The following is a 22,780-nucleotide window of genomic DNA, read 5'->3' on the forward strand; positions in this document are numbered from 1 at the left end:
TCGCACTGTTCTCTCAGCGTGGACGGCCGGTTGATTCTGCAGCTTCACTCCGTCCAAACATCAAATAGCAAGTAAGAAACAGGTCAAGCCAGATAAACCCAAGATTTAGCGCCACGTTGTCGTCAACTGATGGATGATTAGAGTCATGTGGTGGGGGCGTTGGAGAAGATGCTGTTGGTTCTCTGCCCGTTTTCATTTTCGGATAGAAAAACAAGCGCCCGCTCCACACCCTTCTGCTCCCAACAGGCGCACCCCCATCCCCCCCCGCCGAAGGAAACAAGAATCTCACTCGTCCCATGCGGCCCCGTTCGATGGGAAATGAAGCAGACTAAGCACCTTGATCCTCTGACTGCAGAAACTTAAGCGCGCCTAACAAGCTAAACAAGCATGTCTCCTGCATTAGAGCAGCCACAAGCCGCGGCAAGGGGAGGTCACATTACCAGTTACTTGACTGTACCTTATACAGAGGCACGTACAGCAGAGAAAACCTGGGGGCCGGGGAATCTGACCTGTCGTGTGGGAGTGAGGGTCTGGGGAAAGACGGAGGTTCGGCGGAACTGTGAGCTGGGTGATTGGGAAGCAGCAACTGCCGCCTTTTGGAACCAGACTTCCAGGCGACAGTCAGGGGACTCATCATCGACAGGCAAGCAGCTCACTACTGAACTGAGGCTGCCAAAGGGAGGGTACCTATCCGCACACAACACAAGTTCGTCACAGCGATTATCAGGCAACCTCAACAACCACTTCGAATACTCACCACTCCCTTCCGGAGAGTTTTCCGCCTGACCGGTCGGGCTCGGGTCTATGATGGGAGGAGTCGGAAGGATAGACAGCGCCGGTAGGATCATTTACCTCGCCTGTTGTACCAGACTCTGAAGTAGCTTGGTGGTAACGTCACGCGTGACCACTCAGTCATTGAACCCTTACAAAGCAGCCGTATCATTGATACCATACCGTAATTACGACCACTCACCGGTCTGGCCCCTTAAATCCGGCCAGCCATGGTCCATCGAAATACGACTGACAGCACCGCATAGTAGAGGATCAGCTGATCAGATGATCTTCATCATGTCGACCACAAAGCAACACCTGGACTGGCTGCAGATCGAGCTTATTACACTTCACTTTCAGACTGCTTGTGAAGGCAAGCATGCTGTCAAAGTCCACACAGTATGAACATTGTTCAACCGCAAATCTCACTATCGAGGAGCTACTAGGTATGCTACAACCTAGGACGAAAACCGACATATCCTTCGAAGCAAGCCGAGACGAGTCGAAAGCGGGCTTTTTCTGCGGCCGCTTTCGACCATCCACAGGTTTATGTTTCAGCCCTAGGAGTTACCGAACGGGCATGGCGTTGTCCCCTATCTGCAGCAAGTTTGTCATCATGTGAGTGGTTGACGGGGAATAAAGCGGTGATGATGAACAACTGGTGGTATCGGCACCCGCGGGTGACCGTTGAGCTGCCTCTCCAGCAAGTCGACGATGTGACCGGCGCCCAACAACTACTACACTTTTTACTCTGTTGCAAAAACTGTAGCTTCCAACATCATCCACTCTCTAGTCTCGAATATACGATTCGACGAACCATTGCAGCTCGATAGTGCTTACCTACAAGAGTTCAACAGACATGGGTATACGTACTCTTCCCTCTTGTCAGACTAACAAAATGGAACTGTGCATATCTACGGTAACCTCATGGTACGACAATGGAGAGGCATGAACTCACCAATTTGATATTCAATCCCTGAAAAAACAAACGGGGAACTTTTCGAGGGTTATCTCCCTTTTCGACTTCATTAGCTTCTCTCCTGTTCCTGTCTATGGGTAGACTGATGATACCTTACACTAACCGCCTCGCCAACAACAACGCCCTCACATATCCCGCTCACAGGGTAGCTAGCTGCCGCTGTATTATTCGCTGATCGGTCCTTTTGTTCCTGGCACTTTTGTTATTTACACACTTAAGCCCATTCCGGTAGTATAGTATGATATGACTGCACAAGAGACAGGGTAATGCAGGGCTAAGTGGGTAAGGTACATGTATACCCATGTCCAATAGCGACCCTCAAAATCACATTTGTTGATGTCTGCCGGGCTACCTAGCGAGAAAAGCACCTTACATACATGAAGCATGTGGACATCAACAACATCAACTGCCTCTTCGTGCCGTGAGCCGGCGGTAAGACCAAACGAAAATGCATGCAACGTGGGGTCGCCAGACAACAACAACAACATCTTCCAGAGACAATTTTCGTGTTCTAGAAGCGGCACGGGAGAGAGAACACACAAGAAAACGCCTGCGAGGGTGTGGCGTAGCACTTTTTCTCTCTCCCTCCCTCTCCCCTTTTCACCACTGCTCACTTACACTACATATGCACACTAAAACAGTTTTAGCTCTAGCTCTCGATAACCGCCCGGCGGCACCCCCAGCGCCGCCGCAACGGTCATTGCCGAAAGAGAGGAGGTTCTTTTTCTCACCCACGCAAAATACCTAGTGCTGGCATTGTACCTGCTTGCTTTAACCCCAAAAGCAGATCGACCAGTTAGATTTCTTGCTCTGAAAAGAGATATATTCCATCAGAGGTTAACATCCTGTCTTGGCGCTTAAACACAGCAGCGTTGTCATTGCAGCATCTTGGGGGCGGCACGCCATACGAACACAAGATCTCTACATGATGAAAAGGTGACGACGGCTTGGAGCGCACAAGGCTTGATTCCATTCGAAACAAGTATGATATCCTGTTACCCGGGAATAAACAAACACATTCACAATAAGCTAGCTCATCCCCCTCCCCCCCCCCCCCCCCCAACGTCTGCCATGCGCCCTCCCGTCTCTTGTTAGCTCAAGTAGCTCACCGGCCTTCACCGCGGTGGGCTACCAACCTTGTTAGTTCACCCTTCCAGAATCCTCCCTATCTTGGATTTGGGGCGGCGGCGAGGTCGCCACGCGAGAAGCGGCGCTGTTGAGACACTTGAGCGGAGACATGGGATGAACAACAAGGGCAGGCAGGCGGGCGGTGGTTGTTGGCGGTCTTGTCCGTCCATTCTGTCTGGTTAAAGTGTACGAAGCTTGAATTGCGCGGCCTGGCGCAGTGAGGTAGGTGGTGGTGGTGGTGGCCTGTATCATGAGGCAGATTTTCAGGGTTGCAAATTTACCTTACCGAGAGGTCAGTGTGTGGCTGTGTGTGTGTTCATGATAACTACCTTACCACCGCCTGCCGAGATGGATCAATCTACGTTATCGGGTAGCAAGCAATTACGAGCGCGGTTCAGCCCCTCAGAGATAGCAACAAACCACTCTCAAGTCTGAAAAGGGAAACAAGAAGCAAAAGAGGATCAAAATAGTGAAATTGACTTGTTGTGATCCAATCATGCAATCTTCCCTCATCAAAGCAAACTGATAAAAATGGAAAGGGAGGGAATGGGCAGTGAACGTTTTGTAATAAGGAGGAAAATAATAGAAGAGCGGGCGATCTAAAATGAGATTGGTAGGGGAACGGCAGTTTTAGAAGTATGCCTCCAAACCACCTCCGCCAATCCTTCGACTTCCCCCTGAGGCAAGACCTGGGGAAGAAAGGGGCTGGAGGTATCACTGCTATCCAGTCATGGAGAACTGAGACATGACCGAGCCGAGAGCTGAGTCTCAGGCGGGAGCGGCCCTGCTGTGACACATGAGGCTGTCTGGCATGTGCTTGAACGAGACCTGGAAACCTGGAAAGGTGCTCCTAGAATGGGCTCTTGAATGCAGTCATATAAGCCTTGCTCACAACAAACACACCGGCGGTCTTGCTATGAGTAGGTGCTGTATCATTCTTCTCGTGCTCCGCTTGTGCAACTGGCTCTGATATGATGAATTCACGCCAATCCTTCTCGCTTCGAACAACCCTCTACAGGTTACTCCTTTCCATCTTTCAAACTTGAACCCGTGCTTTTCTTTTCCGACCATAACCAAAACCCAATGTTATAACACTACCTGCCTGACCACCTGACCAGATCCCAACCAGAAAATTACCCATTTCATTACTATGTGCGCCAAAATATAGTGGTGGGGTATTTCATAAAAAATAATAACCACAGAAGCGCAGAGGTTTTGAAAAGAAAACAAAAAAACATGTACTTCGTTCAAAGAAACAATCTGCCCAAAAAAGATGTCAAAAGTGACGGCAAAACCAACCATGCTGTGCGCTTGCTTTCGCAAGCTAGGTATTTCTTACAACAACTGACGATGTGTCGGTCTTCCCATGAGCGGCACACTAATTAGCATCGATGGGAGGGACAAAAGTGTAGTTGAAGTCGATCAAGCCGTCCAGCATCCAGTGCTGTGGATCCCAGACATCATAGGTGGTGGTGGCGTTGCCATAGGGCAAACCGTCCAGCATGGCACCGCCACCACCGAGGGCGGAACCGCCTGCGCTGGGCGTGAGGGCGCCGTTCGACGTTGCGATTCCCAAGTTTGCGGGGATGCTGTGCGGTGGAGGAGCTAAAGTGGTGTCGAGATGAGTCGAAGAGGCTGATGATTCATTAGCTGAATCAGGATGTGTAGGCTGCTTGAGAGCTACCAAGGACATTTAGCTTGGAGCGATTCGGTAGGGGAGGGAGGAAAAGAAAGAGCAGGCAAAAGAAAAGCATCAAAACTTACCATCGAGCGTACCCCGACCTCTTGCTTGGTACTCTTCTCGCCAATGCCAAATCGAGTCAAATACCAAGCTCATACTATGGCGGCACCGGACTTTTAGCTGCAAGCTGTCGTCGATCTCTGGGTTATCGTTGGCCTGGAATGAGGGGCTGATGGCGTCGATACGAGCGCCGTTCCAAATCTGCACCATCAGTTCGGCTAACCGCCAGTTCAAGTCGTTTTGAATCACGCTGGTGGTTCTGATGGCTCGAATGGCGCCGTGGAACAGGTTTCTGCCCCGCTCAAAGTCGATCTGTTTAGCGAAGAAGGATCGCATAAGTTTGAGCAAAGCGAACCCGGCTGCGACCAGCATTTGCTGAATGTAGTTGGTAGCATACTGAAGGAAATAGGAGTCGCGGACTTGGTACCGATACTCTTGGGGACATTGCGACTGCGATTGCGAATCGCCCTCCAGAATGTAGTCAAGATAGCTGGTGGTGGCCCGCCAAAGAGCCATCAGGTCGTCCAGGTACGCGGGTGTTTTACTGGAGTCAAAGAAGCCAGCCAGGCGGAGATGAAGACCTGCTGCCCGCAAGTGAAGATTAATGATGGGTGAGAGGTTCTGTGACAGAATGGAAGCCTGGAGCTCGTTGAACTCGCGACGATACACACGCATCAACATGGCGCGGTGTTCGTCGCCCGCGACACCTCTGGGGTCGCTGGCATTGCTATACATCTCTTTGGATACCTTGTCGCAGAAGCGTTCTATTTGCAGCCTTGCCTCCAGCTCGGGCCCCAAAGAGAAAAGTCCTGATTCGCCGCCGCGAACAGCCAACGTCCAGTCGTACAGCGTTGAAGCCGGCTGACCATACCCTGTACCAATCGTCTGTGCAACAATATTGCACACTGCCCAAGTCTTGATACGGTCGTGCAGGCCATCATTGTTGAGTTCGACGGCGACTCGAGAAAAGTCGTTGATGTGGTTGGGCCGGTGCAGTCCGATGCCGGTGGCAATCTTCATCAGCACCCCGCAAAGGATGTGCGTGGGGTCGGATGATGTAGTGCTGGTAGGCAACGGCCATGTGCAGAGCAGACATAACGCCTTGACAACGTAGTAGCTCTGTGGAACCTCTCCGATGGTTGTCCAGAGATATCTTGTCAGGGGACCCGAGAGTTTGGTGAGGATGGTGGGATCGGGCAGAAACCTCCTGCTCGCAACCGCAACGATGGACCAATACAGTAACGGGTGCTGTTGATAGTATTGGTCTGGTGTCTGGTTTGGATTCAGAAATGGTAAGAATGGATGATAGCAGTTGAAGAACTGGCTGAACAGCAGACTTTCATGTTCTTCTGTGATTCGAAAGTCGTCAAGCTCGCGGGCAATGCGAGGTATCGTATAGGAGCCGCCCCTTTTGAGATGGAGCAAGGATGACACAGCTTCGTCAGAACCCATCAGGGACGGATTGCGGGTATGCGTATACTGGCTGGCGACGACGGGGGACTGCAGCTGCGAGTGGATAGCCTCATCATCTTCCTCAACCGTAAAGCCCTGGGCCTTAGCCGCCTGCACGGCACGACGTAGCTTATCGATCTCCTTCTCCATCTCGGCATGCTTCGACCTTTTGCCAATGCGTTTGAAGTTGGACTCGATCTTGCACTCGAGTTTGAGGCGGTTGCACCTGGAGCAGCCTTGAAAGGGATCCTGGACGACATCGCAGCGCAGCTGGACGGGGGAGAATACGGATACAGAGGTTAGTCGAGAACGAACAGCAAACTACTACTAGACACAAAACGCCAAACAGATGACGGGAGGGTGCGCTCCGGAGACCGGGCCGGAGAACGGAGACGGCCGGCCGGCAGCCAGAGTATAATCTAGGGGCATATAGACAAGTGGACTCGGGGCCAGACTCGGCACCGGGTCCGGGTTGACGGTTGGATGTGGATGGGATGATGACTCAGAAGACCCTGGGCCTGGGGATGAAAGTAAGCGAGATGCTGTTCTCACCTTCTGCTGGCGGCACTCATTACAGGCACGCTTGACACCGGGTAGGCGGCGGCCCTTGGCCTCGGGGGAGGCATCACCACGCTCGGTGACATGGTGGTCGTCGTCTTGGTCGTCGTGGTCGTTGTCCAGCAGACTAGCTGGGCTGCTGTCGATGATGCTCCGTTTCCGCTTGTGAGGACCAGCGCCGTTCGCGCCATGGCTCCGCATGCCAGCCGCAAACTCGGGGCTTTCCATGCTGCCGGCAGATCAGGTCTGGTCGATGTCGGCCCAATCCAACTTCACTTAAGGCGACCCAAGGCCTCGATAGCAAGTAGCAAGGCAGGCAGTGGTGTTCCGGGTGGTCTCGGGTGGTGGTGGGGGGGGGGGCCAATGTCGGTGTAATCAGGCGATCAGACGTGTGTGGGCTCGTGGGCTCCCAATCGGCCGTGACGGAACGGGACGTATCCAGATAGGCTGATGGCCGCGGCAAGTAACAAGACTACGTATACGGGCAGACGGGTGGTCTAGGTGGTCCGGTCTCGCGCGTTGCGATGTGCGAGTTCTGGAGGTGAAAAAGCCGATTTACGGAAGGCTGGTCAGTCTTTGGCCGCCAAACCTTTCCTTGTATGGGCGGGGACTCAAAACGAGCGGGGGGAGCTTCAGCACAGATTTTCAAAAAGTGCGGGGATTGATCTGAACATCTGATTGGCCGCCAGCTGGCCTCATCTCGACAACAGGATGACTCGGTTGCTCCCCTCCACGTGTGCAGCAATGGGCCCTGCATGTCGCCATGTCAATCACTCCAAGAGTCGTTCTCGTCGTTGACATTTAATCTGTGGTGCGTATCACTGCCCATCTCAGACAACACATTCCTGGCACACGGCTACCCAGAGAAACACAGCAGTCGTCAACGACATTGGTGGGACAAGAAGGCCATTGTGCCTCCACGCCGAGTCTTTGCCAAGGATCCCTCCTGCATCAGGTCACTTGCCCAATCCAAGTCAATCCATGTTCTAGGTGGTGATGATGTTGGGATAGGGTGGTTTGGTTCACAACCCTAACCCTGATTGATATCAATGTCTTCCCGTCCACCTTTTGTAACGCCACCTAGATTTACCTGCAGTGACAATAGAACACAGACATAGAGAGAGAGAGAGAGAGCTGACTGGATTGCCAGGGGTTCATATGAGATCTTTGGCTTCGGACTTCAACCTCCCCGCAAGGCTGAAGTGGGTATCCATTAGCTTCGTTTCTTTTCCTACTCTTCCCGAACAGGAAGCTATTCAATCGTCTTATACAATTAGCGGCCGGTGACGGCGATCGTTAGCCATGGCGCAATTGCTCTGTGGATTACCGCTCTTCCGTCACCCAAAACCGTCTTGACGTTGGGCGCGTTGCGCCTTATCAACAGCCCTTTCGTCGAAATAGCTATCATGTTCACGTTTGGCAAAACTCAAAGGCATCATGGCAATTAATTTCCGAGGACTTCTGAATTCAGCAGGCAATCTTTCACCACGTCGCGCATATCCAAGTGGTCTGCTCGTACGGAGATCAGTTAATTACTGCGGCCGCCTTCTTGTTTCCATCAAGATATATCCTTTTTGGGCACTCTGGTGGAGGCCTGATATCCAGGAGCAATGGTTTTATTCTACTTTTCTCGTCACCGCCACCCTTCGCACTATCTTGAAGACCCTTCAGGCTGCCTGGTTGGACTGCAGTGGTCTGCACATAGGAACTTATTACTTCCAGTATCCGTAACGTCTCGGCTGCTATGCTAACAAGGTTCGTCACAAGTTCCTCGCCGATCTCCCCGACCGGTCAAAGCCGTTGATCTGTGAGGGGGGCAGCAGTCGACCATCCTGGAGTTTGGTACCCGAAATAATACCTGGCACAGTTTGATGGTGCTCCCCTCCGCCGCACTTGGTTCTCGCGGCTACCATCTTTCATCGCCTTGTACCCCTGGTTCGACGAGTGATATTTGAAACAGCTACGAGCTTGGGGTCTCGTGAAGGTGGCCGAGTGATGGTGCTGAGAACAACCACGTCGCAATTTCACAGCACATCAGCACTGTGTTCCCTGTGTTGTATCTGCACAGTATGGCAAAGTTCCAAAAATGACTTTTGCGTCTGGGTTCCTCGAGGCTGGAAGATGGGCGTCCTCGCCCCATCATTCACCCTGATCACTAATAGCGGCCCGGAGACTTTTCCTGTTCCATGTTGATCTCCTGTTGCTGCTGTCCAATAGTCCATGGCTATGGGCCAGAGCCATGGAGGAGGGTTGCCGACGTGGAGATGAATTCCGCCGCCCAGGCGGAGATGATAGACAACCAAGACGCAGCCCTAGGAGATGAGATCACGGTCTGGCCCCTTGATGCATGTAGCATGCTCTGGCTTGCAGGAACGGCTGACGAATCGGTTCGATACAGAGGGTGTGGTGCCATGAGTCGAAGATTGTATGGGGTTGTGGTGTGCTTGCTTGTCTGTTACTTGTCTGTAATTTCAAGTGCTATGCGTATCCGTGATCAGGTGGGAGATGTACCAGTACTGGTACCGGTACAACAACAGCAAACCCACGTGTGCTGTTGGTTGATGTTCTGGGCCAACATGCATATTTCTGCAGATCGGCTGTTGGTTCTCCCTCCGGAAGCCATTGGCGGCTATCGAGACACGCCGAGACGCGAGAAGGATTGGTGATTAAACAAAGAATCTGTCGAGAATGCTATTTCGCTCGCTGCAACTGGCCGGATCTGGCGATGCTCCGGGGGTGGCTGCAGACCTACCGTGGGGAGGGAGGCGAGGACATATCACCGCCACGTCTTCCCGCATGTAGGGCAGACACAGGTGATTTGACGCGTTTGTTTGAAAAGAAGACTATGAGGCCGTGGTTGTTGCGTTGATTCGTGGATCGAAGGCACATTGCTGCCTGATAAGCTGCCTTTTATTTCAGCTCACCGTAACAACCTTTTACGGTAGTCTGGGGCCAATTGTTTCGAATAATGCCGAAGAACGACGACCGCTGGCGGCCGCCACGGCAGAATACATCGAAATGAATCCTGTACAAGGGTGGTTGATACCTTCGTCACTGTCATGGCTACAGCATGGTCATGTCCTGTCCTTGCTGGTGCGTTTTACAGCCCACGCCCTGGACAAAAGAATTACTGACAGTTATTATGTCTCCAGGGTGCGGCTGGGCCTGCGAATTTTGACAATTATTTCGATGGTGAATCCAATCTTATTGCGCTAAACATGTTCACTGGAGTGAGAGTGGAGGGGGTAGAGGGCAGCTTAGGCAACCGACAGGGTGACAGGAACCGTCCCTTCCAGCTCTGGTGGCACAGAGAGTGGAAAGTAAGAACGTCGTTGAGATAACGAGATTTTATAACGAAGATTTCAAAATCAACATCAATTACTCAAGCCCATTTCGTCTGTAACGAAGACGCATGGGGTACCGTAGGTACCTTTAGACATACGCACATTTAGAGGGCTTTGACTCGGATAGTTAGCTTCGTAGACGAACTATAGTAATATAACTCAAATAGAATGTGCAACGCACTCATCATCATTTCAAAAAGCATTGACCTAGCTCACATCTAATTTGGATGCAAGGTGATGATGGTGGTGATTACCCCTTTTTTACCTAAGGAGGTGGCGAGAGCTCAAAAATCAGCCACATGCACTAAATAGACTGTGGCTGAAGCTCTTTCTGTCATCAATGACGTTGCACCCCATCGCCAATCGCAAAACGGAAAAGTTGCGAACTTTGACTCTCTCCAAGCACGATATTTCCCTGAAGATATCGGCTTCAAAATGGGCGGCGCAAGCTCCAAACCAGCACAGAATGCTGTGCGCAAGTTTCCGACCAGAGCTCCAGGATCAGCGACCCCCTCATCTCTCACAGCTGTGAGAAATGCAACTCCAGAATCAACAACACCACCAGCGCCATCTCCAGCATCTCGAGCGCAAGCACAGGCTGTACCCCCAAAGTCCACAACTCAACTTGCGCCACGGCCCTCTGTCACGAAGAATGAGTGTTAGTACTGCCTTTCCAACCGATATCCAACCAACATTATGTGCTAACAACCTACCCAAAGCCGCCGGTCGACCCTCTCCATCTTCGAAACAAGATTCCTACTCCGCAAACCCAGACAAGACCCCCTCAGACTACCCATCCACCGCTTTTGCCTCGCGCCTCAAACAAATGGGCGCTGTCCAGCCTAACCCAACATACTCCCCCTCCTCAATAGCATCGCCGCTAGTCGACGCTTCAGGCATTTCCCAGTCCATCTCCGGCCCCCTGTTTCCCTCGGCGAAGAACAACCCTACTCTTGGAGCGCTGGAAAACCGCAGGCGGCTAGAGGAACAGGCAAAGCGGGAGATGGAGGACTGGGGCAAGTCTACTCATCAAGGGAAGGAGCTCTTGGATATCGGCACCATTAAGAAGATCTTCGTCCTGAGTGAACAGGGCGAGTCAGACCAGGCGATTGAGAAACAACTAGGGCTGAAAAAGGGGGTCGTGGCTAAGCTCGGAAGGGACTTTCTCTCCATCGCCTCATGAGCATAAGCAAGTAAAAAGGGACAAGAAAGCAACTTCTTATACCAAGTCCTGCTCCTGCCGGCGTAGGCTATCAGACCCTTGGAACTCCCTCTTGTAAGACTAGAAACCAAAGGAAGAACGAAGAGATAGGACGTCTCTTCCTGTACAAATACCATACGATACCCATCTTTGAACTCAACCCCCAGCTCAAGTTTACCAAGCACAGTGCCCTCCGTCCACTCTCAAGTCAGCCCCCGTCATAAAGCTGCTTGCCTCGCTGAGCAAAAAGATGGCCGCGCCTCTGTACTCTTCCGGATAGCTCAGTCGCTTCAACATGTTGGCATCCGGCCAGGCGGTCCTCCGTTCGGGAAAGGCGTCGAACAAGCCTGCCGTCATATCCGTGACGATGTACCCGGGCGAAAGCGAGTTAACTCTGATGCCGTGCTCGCCCCACTCCGCGGCGAGGTTTCTCGCAAGCTGCAAGACCGCAGCCTTGGAGGCGTTATACGCCCTATTCATGATCATCTCATTAGCATCCCCAAGCATGCTCATAAGAAAAGAGGGAATAAAAACTCACGGGCAAATCAACCCCCTATTCGCCACCGTCCCACTCATGCTGCCCACGAGCACCAAACTCCCCCTCTGCTTTCGTGCAATCATCTCCCTCGCCACCGCCTGCGCGGTCATGAACACGCCCGTGACGTTCACCCCCATCATCTTGTCGACATCTTCCTTTTTGTACTCGAGCGCGGGCGTCTCTTGTTGTATCCCCGCCGCGGCGACCAGGCCGTTGATTTTCCCTTCCTTTTCTGCGATGCCGCCGACGATGGTCGCCAGGGCGGATTGGTCGCGCACGTCGACTTGGTGGGCGGTTAGGGCGCCGGAGGGGAAGGACTGCTGGACGGAGAGGAACTCGGGGGTTGGGGGGAGGAGGTCGAGGGCGTGGACTTTGGCGCCGGCGGAGAGGAGGGCTGCGGCTTGGGTTAGGCCTAGGCCGCGGGCGCCGCCGGTGATGAGGATGATGTGGTTTTGGAGGGAGAAGAGGTCTTTGAACGGCGGGGAGTAAGGGGGTTGGGTTAGGTCGGTTTGGAGGGGTTGGAGGAGGAGAAGGGTCGGGTGGTGTTGGGAAGGGGGATGGTGGTGGTGTGACGGGGCCCATGAAGTGGGTTGTTTCTGGGGAGTGAGGTGGCAGGTCGCAAGGTCATGGATCTGGCCGCTCTGGATGCAGTTCTGGGGAGGAGGGAGGCCATTTTCTGTGGCTTTATGACGCGTTCTTGGGGTGTTGTTCTCTTGAGGGTCTGTGGGGGCTTCCGAGAGTGTGTCTGCTGGAGGCTTTGTGTCGCAAGCAGTTGTCTCGCTTATCTTTGGAGGAATGTGAAGTCGAGGCAACAATGACAAACGGAGACTGTTATATAGGCTCTCAAGCCTCTCAAGTCCCTGCATTAGACCACATCTTAGGGCGAGTCTATCTGATACACATAGGTACACATCATACGCCAGTTCTGATGATCAATCACCCTCCTCTTTCAGATTCCCCTCTCGGCCCCTATCTGCTAGCTCAACTCGATCCTCAAGCCTCAGATTCAAGTCCGAACCGGCACAACCCCAGGATACGGTGCAGCTAACAACGCCGTGTCATGCAACCGGTGAGATGGCCCTGGACCGGTCAACTTCAGATCCAACCCTACCCACTCACCCAAGTCCAATAGAACGGGGCCTGAACCATATCAAGAACCGCAGTAGCACGCAATATCAAACGTGGTTGCCTCCTCTCACTGCTACGGCATCGAGATGCAGATTCGAGACCGCCCAGCTAAACGCCGATCACTTCGATGTGGGGAAAGCTCGAGGGAGCATTGGATTTTGGAGCAGCGACGGGTTTTCCTCTTGAGGAAGGGCCGAGGGGTAGTAGATATCTGGGCGCGTGGCCTAAAGTGGTCTCAGCACACAACATGATGTTGACTGATGGTAGAATGACGCCGGCCAGTGGTTCGGGCACCCCGCTCGCACAGTTGATGTCGAAAGTGGCAGAGAGCGGAGCTATAGCTGCAGCAAGTCGAGAAAGCAGCTAGAGGGGTGTGATTCTCAGCAGCGTCCTTCTATCACAAAGCGTCCCGATCGAGCGGCGTACATCTCAAGGTGACAAGTCAACCTGCACGAGATGCACCTTGATAAATCCCGAACCAGGTCCCCAGTTGGTCCAGATCGCGACTGGCTCGCTGTATCCGCGCCTATTGGCTTGAAGCCAACAGGCTGGGTTACTTTCTACCACCATCACATCGATCACCAGTCTGTTGTGAATGGAGGAGATTCTGCCCCTCGAGCCATGGCAAGTGTGAGGTAGGACAGGAGAGAAACAGCCGGCTCGCGGCTTGGGCCGGATGCTGTCCTACCCACCACATAGACATTGTCTACACCACCGGAAAGATTTGAAGCCGCTCCCGCCATGATTCCCGCGCTGACCACTTATCTTGTGGTACACACCTTCTCGGCAGCTGTATTCTCTGTCCCACCATATCGCAGTTCGATATCCTCGATTCCTGTTGAGACATGGCCATCGCGAACCTCGTTCCCCCGTTCTCTGATATTTTCGCGAGACATTGCTGAAATGTTCTTTCTATGGAGGGGTTTGGTCGCCAAGCCCGGATCCCCCGCTTCTGCATGCCGGGTAACGTAACCGCGTTCGGCATCTCCGTGAGCTCGTTGCGAGTTGATCAAGGGAATTAAAAGGCAGGTCAGCCCTCCTGGAAATCTTCCGAAACCAGGCTCATCTTCCGCAGCGTGCCCGGTCCAGGGGGGCCATCCGGCATGCAGGTTGCGCCTTCCGGCTCCGACATGCGACCGTACGTAAGAAACCCCCATTCTTTGCGCCGGCTCGAGTTGCGATGGAATTGCTATTTCAGTATTTCAGGCAACCCGCACGAGCCATGGTGCCCTCCAAGATGCCCCTTTCAATATCCCGCGGCGGCCCTTGCCTTTCCTATGTCCTATTATCAACACCAATACCTCAACGGCCGAGTTTCATCATGACTCAGCGGCCTACTGTAACATGCTGCTCTTGATAAGCATGAACTATCGGCCTTCGTATGGATGCTCCTTTTGCACCCAAAGAGAGCCAGCCGGAGCAAAAGAAGCGGCGCCAGCAGCAACAGCAGCAATGTCCGGTCCTGGCATAGGTTTGTGCTGATGGTTCCTTTAGCATGGGGTTTGGCGTAGCTGCGACGAGCGCGCTAATCAACGGTAGGAGGAAGGTTCCCCAAAAGGGACTCGGGTTGTGTCGGTGCGGGCCAAGAATCGGTGCTTTCGGGAAGACCCGCCGGGTCGCCGATCTCTTTGCCTTGACGACAACCTCCGGAGCTCCGTCTCCGGACGGGACGGCACCGCACACTACACAACGGGCGGAACACGAACAGACATTTTTTTCTTGCTGATATCCATATCCCCACAGCGCCATGATGAGTGGTTTAACGTTGTTCCCAGCCGTTCGAATCGGGGGATCTGCAGATAGCCTTCTATTTATTCATTCCCGACAGTGGACCCTCATCCGTAGCAATTTGCTTTTTTACGAATACCGGTACAGCTAGAAGCCACGAATCGGCGATCGGAAAGACGGCAAGAATCTCTGGTGGAGAGAGAATCTCAGTAGATGGTCACGAATTCCTTCAGAAATGGCTGATGGTGATGTGAACATGTCGCCAGATGGGGGTTAGGGTCATTGGCACAGTGGGCAAAGAGTGGCTCCTGTGTGTGGAGGCTGATGATGCTTAGCTGACGCGCCAAACTGTCTTCAGCAATCCGCTGACCGCTTCTCCCCTCAATTCAACGTTTCACCATGTCTGCGTTAGCCTCTTCGAACCGTCTTCTCGAACGATTTGCCATGGCGTAGCTCACCAGCCCTCCAACCGCAACGTCAATCAGGCCCGAACGGAACGATCCGTCATGCCATGCGTGGCTTCCCGCGGCTTTCCTTTTTTGACAGAAATGGAGACTTGACACCTCGTTTGATGCTCATCTCTTTGGAGATTTGCAACTGGAGCCGCCAAGTTGCATGGCTTTCGCTAGGTTTCGCGCCGACGTCTTCCTCAGCAAAAGAAACAGCCATGACCGAGGCTTCAGGCGAAGTCATACGATAGCGGATTGCCGAAGCGACGTCCCCATGATGGACCAGGGTCTCGGTGGGTGATGGGTGAGGCGACAGCAGGGGTACCTGAACTCCCGTGTCCAGTCTCTCCATTGATATCTTTCGATTTGTGTCCTTCTAGATTTTCTGCCGAACCGCCGCACCCCGACTCGAGCCATTCCATCCAGGACCCTTGGAGATTGCCTGAACAACACGAGAAGAGCGCTTTCGTCTATTGAGCTGGCGTCAAACTTTACGCCATGGTTCGTCGGAATTTATCGGGCTCAAGCCATGGCCACGGTGCAACTCTTTTGATGGGGATATGACAGCAATCTGACAGTGACAGCGGGCTCTCGTTGCTGTCAACCCTTCATTTGTCTCTATCGACAAAATTCCATTCACCATCCCTGTCTGTTCCCATATCCCGATGACGTCGATTCCATTCCGGTGGGCTCGGAGAAAAATTAACCTCGAAAAACCGCACAAAACGGCAGCAAGCCCGACGACACAGTGGCCTAGCCAGCAATCGACCTCTTGGCAGAGCGGAGAGTGGAAACTATGGCAATATATTTGTGGGATAATATCACTAGGTCCCTCATGAATAGCCGGCACTAGGTGGGAGACGGTTCTGCTCCGTCGTGCTGGGAGATTGTGTATTTCCAAATAGTCCCGTATGGGTGACTTCTCGAGCAGCAGAAAGAGCGTGGCGTCCGAAAATCCGCACAGAACCACGCGACCATGGGCTCCTGTGACAGGCATGGCACAGACCCGCAAGGCTGAAGCCATCGCCAAGTTGTGTCGGCAGTGGAACTCGTGGGACTGGAGCACCCCCTGCACGACACATGGCAGCCTCGAGTGGCAGCGATGGGACCCTCGCAACACGGAAAGACTTTTCCAAACAGCGCTTCGCGCACACATGTCAATCTGGTAATCTTCTGGTTCATCCTTGCGAGCCGCGACTATCGTACGAGCTAGCTGACCTAGGCCGGACTATGACTCGCCGCGCCCTTGAAAAAAAAAAACATCAATTTCCACTTTTTCGGTTTCACCCTGTGTGGTATATAGTCAACACCATGTCCCATCACGGCGCCCGCAGGACCGCTGGTCTTTCACACAGTAGCAGCTCTGTAGTATTTGTAGGCCAAGCAAGAGAATAGCAGCAGCAGCTTGGCACCCACGCCGGTTTCTCGCCCCGTCCATCCGTTCGTTCGTTTTCTCGATTTATCGGTTGACCAACTTCCACCTCGACATCACCATCATCATCCCGAGTGGTAATAAGTCCAAGGGACACATTCGATAGGGGAGGTATACTCACAAACACCCACAAAACGCCGTCAGACAGCAGCAATTTGGCTCAAAATGGCGCTCACATATCAACAATCAAAACTGGTCAAGGACACCATCCCGGCCCTCCGAGAGCACGGTGAGAAGATCACGACCATCTTCTACAAGAACATGCTTCGCGACCACCCGGAGTTGAACAACTACTTCAACAGCGTCAACCAGAAGAATGGCCGGCAACCGCGTGCCTTGACCTCTGTCATCCTCAGCTTCGCCTCCAACATCAACCACATCAGCGAGCTGATCCCCAAGTTTGAGCGCATGTGCAACAAGCACTGCTCTCTCGGTATCCAGCCTGAACACTACGAGATTGTCGGCAAATACCTGATCATGGCCTTCACCGAGGTGCTTGGCCCAGCAATGACACCGCAGGTGCACTCGGCTTGGGAGAAGGCGTACTGGTTGTTGGCCAAGATGCTCATTGGGCGGGAGGCGCAGCTTTACAGAGACTTTGAGTCGTGGAGCTCATGGCGCAAGTTCAAGATTGACCGGGTGGTGCCAGAGACGGAGGATATCTACTCCTTCTATCTCGTGCCACAGGACGGCAAGAAGTTGCCCAAGTTCTTCCCAGGACAGTACATCTCTTTGCGGGTGAACGGCCCGGAGGGCTATCTCCAGTCAAGACAGTACTCGCTCAGTGAGGCGTGGAAGCCTGACTACTACCGCATTACGGTCAAGAGGGATGAAGGCGCCAGGTATTCCAACTCGGTTTCACAATCGTACTTTCATCCTGGTGTTGTGTCCAACCTCTTGATCGACTCGATGCCCGCTGGCACCATGGTCGACGTTTCTCACCCCGCCGGCGAGTTCTTCCTCGACACCAACAACTCCAGCAACGTCCCCATCGTCCTCATCTCGGCCGGTGTCGGTGTTGCGCCCATGGTCGCCATTGCCAACGAAGTCGTTGCGACACAACCCAACAGGCCAATCTCGTGGATCCACGGCTCCAGGAAATCGGTACCGTTTGAGGAGCACATCACACACCTGAGACGCACCAACCCCAACTTCCACACCAACATCTTCAAGACACACCTTGCCGGGAGCGACGTGGTGGGGGTAAACTACAACTACGACTTCCGCATGGACCTCGCCAAGGTCAACCCCGACGACCTCCACCTCAACCACGGCGGCACCGAGTACTTCATCTGCGGTCCCGAGCAGTTCATGCTGGAGATGTCGGATTACCTCAAGAGCCAGGGCGTGCTGACCCAGCGCGTCCATTTTGAGCTCTTCTCGACCGGTGACCTTGCGTTCAAGCACCAATGAGTGTGAGTTTTTCTCACGGAGATGACGGACGACGACGACGACGAAGCGGAGTTATCCCCCTTTGTGACATGCCGAGATGATGCTCGCTTTTCAGCATCCCGATCTTTTCTTTTTGCGGGCTGAGGAGAGTTCCTTGGTCAGTCTGCTTCAGGCAGGACCGGAGCAGAGAGCAACATTTCCGTGCATACATACATACACGTACACACATATTTGTACTGACAAAGGAGGAAGAGAAATGGGGGAGAGAAGAGAAGAAAGAAAAAAAAGCACGTTTTCGATACCCAGGGCCATTACATAATCTATCTATGGAATTCTTTTTCTCGTCTTGGCTGGCGTTCCTGGAAACCGGTTTTTTTTTTGAGGGAGGCGGGGGGAAGGGGGTTTGTTTTCCGTACACATTGTTTGTCGAAAAAAATTGCGCGTGGTTGTCTTTCGTTTTTTGCTGTATAAAATCTCAGGGGTGGTTTGGGGGAGGGTGAGGGATAGGCATGGGCTGCATTAAAGAGATAAGGTGTAGCGGTTTTTTTTTATTACGGGGAATACTATCAAACATTTTTCCTTTTTGGAGGGTGACGGGGAAAGGTGGGCATGATGGTGTTTTGTCTTTTTTATTTTTATTTTTTTGGATTGTTTTCTGTTTATGTTTGTGTGTGTCGTTTTTGCAATGTTTTTAGAAGTTGGTCATTGTCATTGTCATCATCATCATCATCATCATTATATCTAACTTTATTCTGCATTCATCTCAACACTTGGTGTTTGAGATAGGGGAGGGAGGGGGGTTGCTTTCGTTGTACATAGAGAATTTTTGGCCAGCACACGGCAGGCAAAAAGGGGGTGGTTGTTAGTTTGTATATATATACACCTGTCCCCTTTTGTATCTATCTGGGGCTTTTACCGTACTCGCTGTTGTAATGCTTGATACTCACTCACACTCTGTACATGATGAGTATGGTGATATATGTCGGTTTATGTTATCTATTTCGTCTCATGTGGTGTTTTGTTTTCACCGCTGGGCTCCAAGTGTCTGGTTGCTGGGAGAGGAGGTTTATGCAGGGTGCATAATTAAGATTTTTCTTGCATAAACCCTTCTCGTTGTGCTTCATCTCTGTATGACAGCCGCCGCACGGACCATATTTAGCCGGTTGTGCATATTTCCGAGGATAACTGTTCATCCAGCAGGAAGATGGATATTGACAACTCTTTTACTGAGTTGGTGTTGGACTACGATTTCTGGGGTCTTTTTTCTCTTTTCGGGCTAATTTGTTTCTGATCCATCAGGGCTCTTTAATCGAGATCACGGCGGAGGGTGAGGCTAGGGCTAAGGCCCATCAATTAGGTATCTTTGATGTATGGTCGTATTCCAAACAGCACTCTTCCATTTGTTGTCCATCTCCTTCCCGGCACGCAGTTGGGAGGCGGGACAGAAATAGCCCCCCAGCTTGGGTGTTGCACTGTACATATTTATCTTGATGTGTTTCCTATAAACAAACAACTAGAGCAGATAACACCTCGCAAAACAAAGACAATTCATAGCATCTCAATACCATGTGCCCTTACCAAAACAAAATTCTCCAGACATACATACACACACATTTGCCACCCTATACCTACCCAAAGCCTGACCCTGATAACCGCACAAAAAAGAAATAGATATCCTGCCCCAACCACCCAGCAAATAAAACGCCAAAGACATAACACAACCCTGAACCCCCAAGCTCCTTAAATAATGCTGATAAATGGGTCACTGATTTGCTCAAGACGCCTATCTCCTGGCAACTTTCCGTTGACGCGTAGAGCGACGCTTGGTATCCTACACCGCTGACTGCTGCTCCCCTTGCTTCTCATCCGCATTACTGAGCTCCAACGCCTTCAGACTTGCATCGCACATTGCGACATCTCCGTCGACATCTTTGGGCAGACGGTTCTCTCGAGGTGGCTGTTGCTCCGGCTGTTGTTCCGGCTACTGCCCCAACTGCTGCTGCTGACCCTCTTGCTGCTGCTGCTGCTGCTGCTGCTGTGAAGATGCCGATGCCGACGCTGCCCGAGCCGCAACAGTACTGTTCCTCGAACTAACCCTTGTCGGTGGGCGACCCCTCCCACGCTTTGGCTTTTGCTGCTTCTGTGGCTTCGCGCCCAACTAAGACTCGAGATGTGACCACTCCGGGATAGCACGGATCTGCGCCCACATGAACTTCTCCAGCTTGTTCGCGCACTTGGCGTACGGGGTCGTCTCGTTGTTGTATTTCCTGCAGTTGTCAAACACCAGCTTGGCGTCCTTGATGAAGTCCTCCGGCGTGGCGTACTGGTCGGCCTCGAGCTTGGTCTCCATTGTCGAGAGGTCCATCGGCTCCTTGATCACGTCGTAGTAATCTGCCACCTCATCTCTATTGACGGGCATCAAAAACGGCCAGGCAGACTGGTGGTTCTGGAGATCGTTGAGGAGGTGCAAAAGCTGGTTGTAGTTCGGACCGTGGCGGGGCTGGCGGGCAAGTTCGTCCATGTCGGGAGACCAACCGCTGGCGCGGATGGCTTCTATCGACAAGGGGTCTATCGGGGCAACGCCGTTCTTCTGCCATTGCTTTGGTGGTTGGTGAATGATGTGTGACTTTGAGTAGGCCCGAATCTTAGCCTGGACACATTCTTTTTGCTTGAGCAGCATGCGACCCATCTCCAAGTACCGGATGCGCGGCAGCATGGTGCACTGCATGATGGTACCCCCTTCATAGTCCTTGATATAACCCATCCATATTGACTTGTCGAGCGTGATTTCCTTCGTAAACCCTTGTTTCTTAAAATAGCCAATAGCATAGTTATCAGCGTAGGTCAGGAAGTGCATCACATCAGAGGTCGCCTTCACATAATCTTTAAGATGAGACATCAAATGCGCGCCGTAGCCTTTGACTTGTTGATCCGAAGAGATGGCGCAGAATACGATTTCGGCAAACTTGCGGCCCTTGAACGGCCGGTACGTGATGCCTCCTACCACTTCCAAAGGTTTCTTCACAATGGCTATCGACAAATGGGTTCGGTCGTACACGAGGCGCGCAATGTAGTCCTTGGGCATTTTCGGGAGCTGCTTCTGGAAGATACATTTCAGGCCGGTAAGGATAATAAGACTCTCGCGCTCGTTGTCGTTGTTGACCACTCGGAACTCGATCTCGCCATTGCGCTCTTCGATTACGGCTGGCTGAGGGGTCAGTTAGCATATTTCTTATGGCATGTAGACAGCCCCAGGACAGGCAGGAACACAAAAAGCAAATAGTGAAAATACCTTTTCCGGAAAGGGGATTGCCGGAACCTTGAGGGGCTTCTTCTCGGGCTCGACTGACTCGTCGACCTTGACGCGCTTCGCCGCCGTGGGAGAGGTCGGCTCGTCGGTCGCTTTGCGCTTCGTGTCCTTAGCCATGTTGCGCGCGGCGATTCCGGGATGAAAGCGAGTGAGGGCTGTATATGGGCGACGGCTCAAGCTGTCAAGCTTCTGGCGCCATTCATTTCGATGGCAAGCGCCGGGGATTGATGGAAGTTGTCGCGTTACCGATTGACGATGGCTCCGATGATGATGCGGAGAGAAGTGGATCTCGGTTCTCGAAGCTGCCACTTGCTGCGGCGCCTGGCCCCGGCTGCGACTGCAGGGCTGCCCCACCGACAGGGGGCCGCTGCCTGTGGAGAATGGCACTAGTCCGTTTCGGGGTTCGAACACGTTCCCGTTCTTGAGCTTCAGCTTCACGTCCAGTGAAGCTGTCCCAGAGCTGCTGGCACCGACAGCCTATCCGTACAGGCAATCACCAACTCTGCATCCTTCATCTGTCTACTACCACATCTCCAGCACCATTACAGCACATGGATTCTTCACTGCACGAGGTCTGGCAGGCTGCGTCCGGCTCGCCGTTCACCCCCGCCATCGGCAAGGACAACCAGTTTCTCTTGGCCTTCATTCTCCTGGTCCTGGGCTTTGGCCTCAGTGGCGCGTTCGCTCTGAGTATGCTTGCACGCGCACCTCCTCCGCGCAAACCATCTTGCTAACCCTGACATTGCGACAGACCGGTCTGTAGTGAGCCTCCCAACTTTGGCTGTGCCTGCGTCGTTGTCGCTTGCGTACGTTTTCCACCCACCTGGTCCAGATCCATAGGGATATTCGTTCTAACATCCAAAAGGGTTGGTGTGGTTTACATGTTCTGTGCGGTCGGGGTCTACGTTTAAGATACCCTCGAAATCTGTACCATAATTCTTTCCTTCCCACAAAAGCAATTCGATTCCTGTTTGACATTCCTCATTTCCACCACCCCCACCGACCAAGATGGACGCACCAGACCCCCCTATCTTCCGAGCCGTCACCAGCTCAACCAGACTTCTCTATCAGCTACTCAAAGCGATCAATTTCACCAATAAAGTCCACGTCGAGATCACCGAGAAAGGAATCCGCTTCTCGACCGACCACGCCAGAGTGATGCAAGGCGTCACCCATTGGGACAAATCTCTCTTTACCTCGTATACCACAAATATTCCCGCCCCCGAAGAATCCAACGGCAACCCCGACGACGAAGATGATGCCCCTCCCCCCTCGGTCATATTTCAACTATCTCTACCCGCCCTCTTGGAAACCCTTCAGATCTTTGGCGCCGCCGACGCAGCCGCCCGCCAGGCCAGATCAGACATTGACCCCTACCGCAGCACCAACCTCCGCAACTACCGCTCCGACGCCTTCTCCAACCAGACCCTCGGCATGAGCAACGGCACTTGTTCGCTATCCTACAATGCCGAAGGTGACCCCTTCAGCATCATCCTCGAAGAAGGTAGCGTGAAGACGACCTGCAACCTCACAACCTATGTTCCTGAAATCCCAGAGGACATCCCCTTTGACATTGAAGATTTGGGATTCAAGATCATCACCCAGGCCAAGTGGCTGCTGGATGCCCTG

At 52.8% G+C, this 22,780-nt stretch overlaps 6 protein-coding genes across 6 annotated transcripts; 3 read left to right on the forward strand and 3 right to left on the reverse strand.

Annotated features, from left to right (window-relative positions):
- Window positions 1–4,256: 4,256 nt before the first annotated feature.
- PODANS_1_3430 (uncharacterized protein) lies at window positions 4,257–6,857 on the reverse strand (the record flags this gene model as incomplete). The annotated part of the gene is made up of 3 exons (XM_001912505.1): window positions 4,257–4,558; window positions 4,643–6,341; window positions 6,426–6,857. The coding sequence occupies 3 exons, from the start codon at window positions 6,855–6,857 to the stop codon at window positions 4,257–4,259; spliced, it is 2,433 nt and encodes an 810-aa protein (XP_001912540.1).
- A 3,551-nt stretch (window positions 6,858–10,408) lies between these two features.
- On the forward strand, window positions 10,409–11,156 carry PODANS_1_3440 (uncharacterized protein; the record flags this gene model as incomplete). Its single annotated transcript, XM_001912506.1, has 2 exons — window positions 10,409–10,501; window positions 10,551–11,156. The coding sequence occupies 2 exons, from the start codon at window positions 10,409–10,411 to the stop codon at window positions 11,154–11,156; spliced, it is 699 nt and encodes a 232-aa protein (XP_001912541.1).
- Window positions 11,157–11,348: 192 nt separating this feature from the next.
- On the reverse strand, window positions 11,349–12,578 carry PODANS_1_3450 (uncharacterized protein; the record flags this gene model as incomplete). Its single annotated transcript, XM_001912507.1, has 2 exons — window positions 11,349–11,646; window positions 11,713–12,578. The coding sequence occupies 2 exons, from the start codon at window positions 12,576–12,578 to the stop codon at window positions 11,349–11,351; spliced, it is 1,164 nt and encodes a 387-aa protein (XP_001912542.1).
- A 4,036-nt stretch (window positions 12,579–16,614) lies between these two features.
- Window positions 16,615–17,862, forward strand: PODANS_1_3460 (uncharacterized protein; the record flags this gene model as incomplete). Its single annotated transcript, XM_001912508.1, has 1 exon — window positions 16,615–17,862. One exon carries the CDS (start codon window positions 16,615–16,617, stop codon window positions 17,860–17,862), a length of 1,248 nt encoding a protein of 415 aa, XP_001912543.1.
- A 2,137-nt stretch (window positions 17,863–19,999) lies between these two features.
- PODANS_1_3470 (uncharacterized protein) lies at window positions 20,000–21,268 on the reverse strand (the record flags this gene model as incomplete). The annotated part of the gene is made up of 2 exons (XM_001912509.1): window positions 20,000–21,049; window positions 21,134–21,268. The coding sequence occupies 2 exons, from the start codon at window positions 21,266–21,268 to the stop codon at window positions 20,000–20,002; spliced, it is 1,185 nt and encodes a 394-aa protein (XP_001912544.1).
- A 434-nt stretch (window positions 21,269–21,702) lies between these two features.
- On the forward strand, window positions 21,703–22,780 carry PODANS_1_3480 (uncharacterized protein; the record flags this gene model as incomplete). Its single annotated transcript, XM_001912510.1, has 4 exons — window positions 21,703–21,841; window positions 21,903–21,957; window positions 22,017–22,056; window positions 22,160–22,780. Coding segments are annotated over 4 exons (855 nt in total), but the record flags the coding sequence as incomplete, so codon positions are not given.

This window comes from Podospora anserina, chromosome 1, assembly GCF_000226545.1.
Source record: "Podospora anserina S mat+ genomic DNA chromosome 1, supercontig 1".
NCBI classification, from domain to species: Eukaryota; Fungi; Ascomycota; class Sordariomycetes; order Sordariales; family Podosporaceae; genus Podospora; species Podospora anserina.